The sequence below is a fragment of the Triticum urartu genome, chromosome 6A (assembly GCF_056163025.1).
Source record: "Triticum urartu cultivar PI428250 chromosome 6A, HENAU_Tu73, whole genome shotgun sequence".
Classification (NCBI taxonomy): domain Eukaryota; kingdom Viridiplantae; phylum Streptophyta; class Magnoliopsida; order Poales; family Poaceae; genus Triticum; species Triticum urartu.
In genome coordinates, this window is record NC_141878.1 from 589972795 (window position 1) to 589982902 (window position 10108).

General features: G+C 41.1%; 1 protein-coding gene across 1 annotated transcript; it reads right to left on the reverse strand.

The window, feature by feature from the left end:
* Nucleotides 1-8455: 8455 nt before the first annotated feature.
* On the reverse strand, nt 8456-9716 carry LOC147966758 (uncharacterized). Its single transcript, XM_087527379.1, has 3 exons — nt 9630-9716; nt 9378-9524; nt 8456-8911 (listed from the first exon to the last, which is right to left on the reverse strand). The coding sequence occupies exons 1-3, from the start codon at nt 9711-9713 to the stop codon at nt 8456-8458; spliced, it is 687 nt and encodes a 228-aa protein (XP_087383505.1). The 5' UTR covers nt 9714-9716.
* Nucleotides 9717-10108: the final 392 nt, after the last annotated feature.

Below are 10108 nucleotides of genomic sequence, written 5' to 3' on the forward strand. Positions count from 1 at the left end.
ATCTTGCGTGTGCGTAGGAAATTTTTTGAAATTACTACGAAACCCAACACGGCTGTGATCTGGAAGGGAGGAGGAGTGGTGTGCGGTGGAGAGAGGGGCTAGGGTTCGCTGCACGGGGGAGAGGGGAGAGGATCTGAGGGGGAGGGAGAGAAAGAAAGAAAGAATGGAGGCGGGGGGTGGGTGGAAAATGTCCATGAGGACAGACCTAGGGTTTCGGCTCGGGTGGGTTTGGGCCGTTGGATCCGGAAGCATCCGACGGTGGTTGATGCGTGATCCGCGTGATATGCTCATGGGCCAATCAGAACGCGGCAAACCATTTGATGACCTTATGACCAATATAAATTGGTCGTGATCGATTCAAGATAAAAAAATTCATTCCATTTTTCAATGCTCAAAATGAGTATTTTTGTGAAAGTCCTATCAAATATTTGTTCAAATGATTCCATATTTCGCACAAGTTTGCATCTTGGAATGGCAAACAATATTGACAAAGGGAGTTTTCATTTTCTTTGGACGAAAAAACCATTTTCCATTTTTCGAGTGCCCAAACGGAGGTTTTTTTGTGAAGAACCTATAATATATTTGTTGCAAAATTGGACCGAATCATTTTTCTAAAATACTAGGCCATATTTCATGCGCAATTGACCAAATGGTTGGGTGTAAAAAGTTTTGATCCACCTCTCGTGAAAAAGACAAATTTTCGCCGATTCAGCTGGAAGCGGGTCAAATTTGAACTGCAGCTGCCTCATAGTTTGCTATTTATTTTTTCCAAAAATCATTTCTAGTTACATAAGTACCTACTTAATCAGAGAAACACCCAAAAAATTCCAAGATTCAACCACTAGCTAGGAACGGTCATTCCCGCCGTTTTGACCGCATTTTGAAACGGGCATAAAAAATTCAAAAAAATCAAAAAATTGGGAAACCTTCGCATTGTGTCATTATATGTGACCAAGTTCCCAGGAAATACAACAAACTTGTAATACGGCAATTATTTTTAAAAAATGTTCTCAGAAACGAGCTATCACGTATGGAGATCAATGGCTTTCAAGCCAAATGATCAATCTTATGGCCACATTCGTGGCATAGTTTGTTCAAATGATCTCATATTGTGCACAAGGGTGCATATTGGAATGGCAAACAATGTTGCCTAAGGAAGTTTTCATTTTCTTTGGACGAAAAAACCATTTTTCATTTTCCGAGTGCCCAAAAGGAGGTTTTTTTGTGAAGGACCTCCCAAATAATTGTTGCAAAATTAGACCGAATCAATTTTCTAAAATACTAGGACATATTTAATGCACAATTAACAAAATGGTTGGGTGCAAAAAGTTTTGATCCACCTCTCGTGAAAAAGACAAATTTCCGCCGATTCAGTTGGAAGCGGGTCAAATTTGAACTGCAGCTGCCTCATAGTTTGCTATTTATTTTTTCCAAAAATCATTTCTAGTTACATAAGTACCTACTTAATCAGAGAAACACCAAAAAAATTCCAAGATTCAACCACTAGCTAGGAACGGTCATTCCCGCCGTTTTGACCGCATTTTGAAACGGGCATAAAAAATTCAAAAAAATTCAAAAAATTGGGAAACCTTCGCATTGTGTCATTATATGTGGACAAGTTCCCAGGAAAAATAACAAACTTGTAATACGGCAATTATTTTAAAAAAGTGTTCTCAGAAACGAGCTATCACGTATGGAGATCAATGGCTTTCAAGCCAAACGCTCAATCTCATGGCCACATTCGTGGCATAGTTTGTTCAAATGATCTCATATTGTGCACAAGGGTGCATATTGGAATGGCAAACAATGTTGCCTAAGGAAGTTTTCATTTTCTTTGGACGGAAAATTCATTTTCCATTTTTCGAGTGCCCGAAATGAGGTTTTTTTGTGAAGGACCTACCATATATTTGTTGCAAAATTGTACCAAATCATTTTTATAAAATATTAGGACATAATTAATGCACAATTGACAAAATGGTTGGGTGCCAAAAGTTTTGATCCACCTCTGGTGAAAAAGACAAATTCCCGCCGATTCAGTTGGAAGCGGGTCAAATTTGAACTGTAGCTGCCTCGTAGTTTGCTCTTTATTTTTTCCAAAAATCATTTCTAGGTACATAAGTATATATTTAATCAGAGAAACATCAAAAAAAATTCAAGATTCAACCACTAGCTAGGAACGGTCAAGCCCGCCGTTTTGACCGCATTTTGAAACGGGCATAAAAAATTCAAAAAAAATCAAAAAATTGGAAAACCTTCGCATTGCGTCATTATATGTGACCAAGTTACCAGGAAAAATAATAAACTTGTAATACGGTGATTATTTTAGAAAAGTGTTCTCATAAATGAGCTATCATGTGTGAAGATTCATGGATTTCAACCCAAACGCTCAATCTCATGGTCACATTCATGGCATAGTTTGTTCAAATGATCTCATTTTGTGCACAATCGTGCATCTTGGAATTCCAAACAATGTTTCCTAAGGGAGTTTTCATTTTCTTTGCACGGAAAATACATTTTCCATTTTCCGAGTGCCCGAAATGAGGTTTTTTTTTGTGAAGGACCTACCATATATTTGTTGCAAAATTGGACCAAATCATTTCTATAAAATATTAGGACATATTTAATGCACAATTGACAAAATGGTTGGGTGTAAAAAGTTTTGATCCTCCTCTCGTGAAAAAGACAAATTTCCGTCGATTCAGTTGGAAGCGGATCAAATTTGAACTGCAGCTGCCTCATAGTTTGCTATTTATTTTTTCCAAAAATCATTTCTAGTTACATAAGTACCTATTTAATTAGAGAAACATCAAAAAAATCCCAAGATTCAACCACTAGCTAGGAACGGTCATTCTCGCCGTTTTGACCGCATTTTGAAACGGGCATAAAAAATTCAAAAAAAATCAAAAAATTGGGAAACCTTCGCATTGTGTCATTATTTGTGGCCAAGTTCCCAGGAAAAATAACAAACTTGTAATATGGCAATTATTTTAAAAAAGTGTTCTCAGAAACGAGCTATCACGTGTGGAGATCAATGGCTTTCAAGCCAAATGATCAATCTTATGGCCACATTCATGGCATAGTTTGTTCAAATGATCTTGTATTGTGCACAAGGGTGCATATTGGAATGGCAAACAATGTTGCCTAAGGAAGTTTTCATTTTCGTTGGACGAAAAAACCATTTTCCATTTTTCGAGTGCCCGAAAGGAGGTTTTTTTTGTGAAGGAACTACCAAATAATTGTTGCAAAATTGGACCAAATTATTTTTATAAAATACTAGGCCATATTTAATGCACAATTGAAAAAATGGTTGGGTGTAAAAAATTTTGATCCACCTCTCGTGAAAAAGACAAATTTCCGCCGATTCAGTTGGAAGCGGGTCAAATTTGAAATGCAGCTGCCTCATAGTTTGCTATTTATTTTTTCCAAAAATCATTTCTAGTTACATAAGGACCTATTTAATCATAAATACATGGTTTGGTGGCGATACGTCGAGGTTTGGGCGGTGGCCGAGGGCCCCAACTCTAGAGCGCGTAAACTCGCATGCCCGTCGCGTGGTCACCGCGTGACCGTAATGTTGCCATGTGTTCGGGCGGCCTAGGCATGTCTAGTGGGTTGGGCACTCCCCAGGTTGGTGCTAGGAAGAAAATTACAACATAAGATTCTCACGAGGAGACCGATCGATGCTCAAACATGAATTCGCAGCCAAGTGTTTGATTTGCGGTACGGGAAATGCACATGGCCAATGGGCGTGAGTTTTGGCTGAGGATGATCATCTACTAAGGAGAATGTCTTCACAGATTTTTAGCTCAAAAGGAGGATCCTAGGTGGTACTTGCTTTGCAAAGTACCGCGCTGGACAAAAATATGAATGTTGAAGCTGGCCTCAAAATAATGAATGGAGTGAGCTGAAATTTTGTGGAGGATGGTTATTTGGGCATAGGAAAGCATTGTAGAAAATTGATACCATTTGGACATGCCAAAGTAGTAGTTCCTTCACAATGCTCTTCTATGGACAGAAACTTGGGAAAACTAGTGAGAGAGATTGGATAAATGAAATGAGCTCAAAATTGGTGTAGGTAAGTTACTTTGGTATGGTCATGCACTGGTCAATTTTCAGATCATTTGGGTAAGCCTAGCTAGTATTTACTTCACAAAGCTTCTCTCGAGGTAGAAACTTTGGAAATTTCCCGAGAAAGATTTACTAGGAAAATTGAGCTGAATATTACCATGTGGCAATGATTTGGGTATGGAAGAGTGCCCGAAAAGTTTGAGGGTAATAGGAGGGGTCTATATAACACTTGCTTTGCAACGTGCCAATTTGGCCATAAAATATAAATTGAACCTGGGCTCACATAGATGATTTGACTGAGCTGCAATTTGGAGGAGGGTGATAATTTGGGCATATGAAGGAACTGTATACATTTCATGTCATTTAGAGATATAAAAAAGGTACTTCCTTCACAATGCTTCTAGGTGGACAAAAACTTTGAAAATTTGCCGAGGAAGATTTGCTAGGCAAATGGAGCTGAATTTTGTCATGCGGTAATGATTTGGATAGGAAAGAGTGCCCAAAAATTCCGAGGTCAATCAAGAATATATAAATAGCACTTCCTTCATAAAGTGTTGTTGTGAACAGAATAGGAAAATGAATATTGTTGAATATGACCCTAACACAACAATAACAACAATAATTAACACTGCAAAGAGCAAGTATGGAGTGGAAATTTCAACCCACATGGCCTACAGGGCTAGGAAGGCAGCAAAGAATGTTGTTTTAGGAGATCAAAAGGCCCAATACACCAGGATTAGGGATTATTTAGAGGTTGTCCTAGACACCAATCCAGGTTCTAGATGTATTGTGACAACAAAACATATTAGGGAGCATCCTAGCAAGAACCCTAGGTTTCATGGACTTTTCATCTGCCTGAATGGATGCAAAGAAGGGTTCCTCAATGGCTGCAGACCATTCATAGGTAATTGCCTTGTATTGTTGTTTATGCCACTTGTATGTTCTTTGAAGTACTAATCATTTGTGCTTAACTTGTAGGTTTGGATGGATGCTTCATAAAGCTCACTACTGGTCAACAAATCCTAGCTGCTACTGGAAGAGATGGGAACAACAACATTTTTCCCATTGCTTTTGGAATTGTAGACAAGGAGGACACTAATTCCTGGACCTGGTTTCTATACCAGCTGAGGGAGGCAATAGGTGGGCAATCTGGCCAGTTTGGACAGTACACAATCATTTCAGATAGGCAGAAGGTAATATATTTAGTTACTTTCATGTAGTTGTAGTTACTTTCATGTAGTTGTAGTTACTTTCATGTAGTTGTAGTCACTTAGTTGTACTTGTTTCATACAGGGTCTTTTGAAAGCCATAAATAGAGTCTTCCCCAATTGCCCACAAAGGTTTTTCCTTAGGTATATCTACCAGAACTTTCAGATTGCTGGGTTTAGAGGGCCAGAATTAAAAAAATACATGGATGCAGCAAGTTACTCATATACTAAACATGGTTTTCAAGTTGTAATGGATGAGTTAAAGTCAGAGTGTGAAGCAGCTTGGGTGTGGCTTAGCAAAATACCCAAACACACTTGGGCCAGACATGCCATGGATGTGAACTGCAAGACTGACTTAGTTGTTAATAATCTAAGTGAGGTTTTCAATAGGTGGGTCCTAGATGTTAGGGCTAAGCCAATAAGGACCATGGTTGATGGAATTAGGACAAAGTTGATGGTCAAATTCAATGCAAATAGAACAAAAGTTGATACTGTCAAATGGGAGATTTGTCCTACATATGCAGAGAAACTAGAAGAAGCAAAGAAGTGGTCTAGGAACTGCCAATCCTTGATGGCTGGACCACATCTTTACCAAGTGACAAGTGCAGAGAAAACATATGCTGTTAACCTGCAGAAAAAGACTTGTGGGTGTAGGAAGTGGGATATGACAGCAGTGCCTTGCCATCATGCTGTCTCTGCCATTCACAAAGCTAAGCTACAGCCAGAGGACTTTGTTCATGATTTTTTCAAAAAACCAATGTACAAGGCTGCATACAGTCCCATAATCTATCCAGTACCTGGCCCTGACATGTGGCCAAAGACAGACAGTAGGGACATTGACCCTCCAGGCTTCAAAGAACACAAAGGTAGAGCACAAATTAAGAGAAGAAAGGGCAGACATGAGAAGCCAGCACCAAAGGACACTTCAAGGATGGCCTCAATCACTTGTTCGAATTGCAGCTAAGTTGGCCATAGGTACACAAACTGCCATGTTCCTTTGAAGCCTGCACTAGCCATGAGAAAGAACAGGCATGAGGTACAAACAATGCAAAACATGCTAACTTACTTGTGTTCTCTATGCTTGTAACAAAAATGCTGAATTACTTGTGTTCTTTTTGCAGCCAAGCAGCTCTTCTTACCCACCTGATGCTGCTACTGCTGCCTCCTCTGCTGCACCAGCAAGAAGGGCTGCATCTACTGCCACTGCACCAGCACCAGCAAGGAGGACTGCTTCTACTGCCACTGCACCAGCACCAGCAAGGAGGACTGCTTCTACTGCCACTGCACCAGCACCAGCAAGGAGGACTGCTTCTACTGCCACTGCACCAGCACCAGCAAGGAGGACTGCTTCTACTGCCACTGCAACAACACTAGCAAGGAGGACTCCATCTACTACCACTGCACCATCAACAAGAACTGCTACTGCTGCTGCAAAGGGTAAGGCTACACAAACTAGAGCTTCAACTGCTGCAAAGGGAGCAAGGGCAGCTTTCTTGCCTCCAAGACCAAACAGTGGTTCCCAGAGAGTCAGAAAGCCAACCCAAAAGATAAAGGACTACCTGACTGCTTCTGGTGCAGCATGGGATTGATGTTGTGATCCAAACTATGCTTTATCATGTTGTGATACTGCTTCTATTTTGATGACCAAGTGATCATCAAGTTATGTTCTGGTACTGTAATGGCCAACTTAGGTTCTGGTACTGTTATGATCCTTCTGTCAAACTATGGCATTCTAGTAGTCCTGTGATGATCAACTGGGATGATGAACTAATCTAGTGCTACTCTAGTTATGATGATGGTGCTACTCTTGTGATGACAATGTTGTGCCAATGACCAAGAAGCCAGAAACCCAAAACTTACTCTTGTGATGCTAGTCTTCATGCCTCAACGTCGATAAAAAGCCAAAAAAGCTTACTTGATGCCTCGAGGTCGATAAAAAGCCTAAAAACCCTAAGTGAGCCTACTTGATACCTCGAGGTCGATAAAAAGCATAAAAACCTTAATTGAGCCTAGTTGATGCCTCGAGGTCGATAAAAAGCCTAAAACCCCTAATTTAGCCTAGTTGATGCCTCGAGGTCGATAAAAAGCCTAAAAACCCTAAGTGGGCCTAGTTGATGCCTCGAGGTCGATAAAAAGCCAAAAAACCCTAAGTGAGCCTAGTTGATGCCTCGAGGTCGATAAAAAGCCAAAAAACCCTAAGTGAACCTACTTGATGCCTTGGGGTCGATAAAAAGCCAATAAACCTAAGTGAGCCTACTTGATGCCTCGACGTCGATAAAAAGCCAAAAAAGCTTACTTGATGCCTCGAGGTCGATAAAAACCCTAAAAACCCTAAGTGAGCCTACTTGATGCCTCGAGGTCGATAAAAAGCCTAAAAACCCTAATTGAGCCTAGTTGATGCCTCGAGGTCGGTAAAAAGCCAAAAAACCCTAAGTGAGCCTAGTTGATGCCTCGAGGTCGATAAAAAGCCAAAAAACCCTAAGTGAGCCTACTTGATGCCTCGGGGTCGATAAAAAGCCAATAAACCTAAGTGAGCCTACTTGATGCCTCGACGTCGATAAAAAGCCAAAAAAGCTTACTTGATGCCTCGAGGTCGATAAAAACCCTAAAAACCCTAAGTGAGCCTACTTGATGCCTCGAGGTCGATAAAAAGCCTAAAAACCCTAAGTGAGCCTAGTTGATGCCTCGAGGTCGATAAAAAGCCAAAAAACCCTAAGTGAGCCTACTTGATGCCTCGAGGTCGATAAAAAGCCAAAAAAACAGTAAGTGAGCCTAGTTGATGCCTCGGGGTCCATAAAAAGCCAAAAAAACCTAATTGAGCCTAGTTGATGCCTCGGGTCGATAAAAAGCCAATAAACCTAAGTGAGCCTACTTGATGCCTCAAGGTCAATAAAAAACACCAGTTGCATAGAAACATACTTAAGATCACAATCATCAATTTGCAAGCATCTTACTTAAGATCACATTCAGCACCTCCAAATACCACCACATTTCGCAATAGTTCAAATCCATACATAATCATAGTTGAAGATTACTACATTACATCACCATAGTTCAGAAGTACTCATAGTTCAGAGAATTTAATCTACCATCATTACAGCAAATGCCAAACCACACTCTGCAAAAGGTCAGCAAATGCCAAATGATATTGCCCATTCTTCTCTTCCAGAACCACCTGCTTATCCATTTATGATGGCCTTCACTCCCTGCAGCTTCACATTGCTCTCTTCAACTGTCTTCTTCAACTCATCAATGTGGTTCTGCAAGTTCTTCCTCTCTTCAGCTAGCTTGAGCTTCATGTTCCTAATGACATTTGGTTGAGCAGCTGCTAGGTTCTTAACCATGTCATACTTCTCCTGAAGCTTGTTGGTTTCAAGATCTTTCCTTTCTACCTCTGCCCTCCTTTCCTGAGCATCCAAAAGTCCATTCACATCTTCAACCAACTTCTCATAGCTCTCCTGCAGCTTCTTCTTCTCTTGTGTCAAGTCATGAACAGCAAATGAATGCAAAAGATTTTCCTCAGTCATGTCTCTCCTACTTTGTTCATACATAAACCATAAGTTGGCTAATGCATTCTCAAGGGTGTTGGGCCAAGCTGGATCAATCCATTCAACTAATCCACAGTTTCTACCTTCCTGAACAAAATTAGAATTAATATAAAAAAACATTAGAATGCTTCCAAGCAACACTATTTAATTACTATCATCAAATTCAGAGCTTGAGCTTGCTACTTAAACATGTCCTCATGCTACTTAAAAAATGTTGTCCTGCTATAAAGTAAACATAATCAATCAAATGACCTAACATGTCATACTAAACAAGTTGCATCCTCTGTCCTGCTCCAGTAACCCATGCATATTCTGTCTTAAATTATTTATAGCATGCTACACTAAACAAAGTGACCTAACTTAACAATGTTGCCAGACCAAGAGGAAAAGATGCTGCCAGAGTAAGCAATTGCTTTTGATCCACTTTCCTAACTAAACAATACAACTAAACCTAACACTAAACTGCAATGCCTGCCACCACAGTACAGATCCAGAGAAAACACAGGCACATCACAAACAAAGGCAGATCCAGAGAAAACAAATCACAATATACCTTCTCAGCACAGCAAAGAAACCTCCTGCCAGTGTGGATTCCTTCGAAAGCAACACGCCTTTCTGCGGCATTCCAATGTTCATTGCAGAGAACAAGCAACTCCGTTTCAGGTCCCTCGAAATCGGAGTCTTCAGTGGTAGCAGGGATCTGTAGTGCATAGGAATACCAGAGATTTGATCCACATGTCAGCAAACAAGCTCATTCAAGAAATCCCCCAAATCACAAACCCTAACCCTAAAAATCTGAACTTACCTTAATTCTGCCGTCGTCAGAACCAGAGCTGACGTACTCCACGGTGTGCTCGCTGCTATCGGACCCATCGCTCCAGGACACCATGGCGACGCGGCGGGGGCGCGGCGACGGGTGCGACGACGCGGCTGCGGGTGCGGCGAGCAAAGCAGAGGAGCAAGACATAGGAGGAGTGAGCGAGAGAGCAGCAAGACAGAGTGGGGAGTGGGGAGTGGGGGCAGCACCGACCAGTCTTTTGACCGGTCCATCAAACAGAGGCATACGGCGCCGTCAAACGCCATCTAACGGCTGTCGGGACGGCCGACGGTGCCACGTACGCAAAAAAGGGCCCCACCTGTCATAAACAAGCTTAACTGACCCCGATCCGCCGATCAGTGCTTTCTGCAAAAAGATTACAGAAGAGATGGTGTTTTATGCAAAAAAAATGTATTGTAGTGGTTTTCGCAAACCTCGCCTTCAAAGTGGTGGTTTTGTGCGATTTA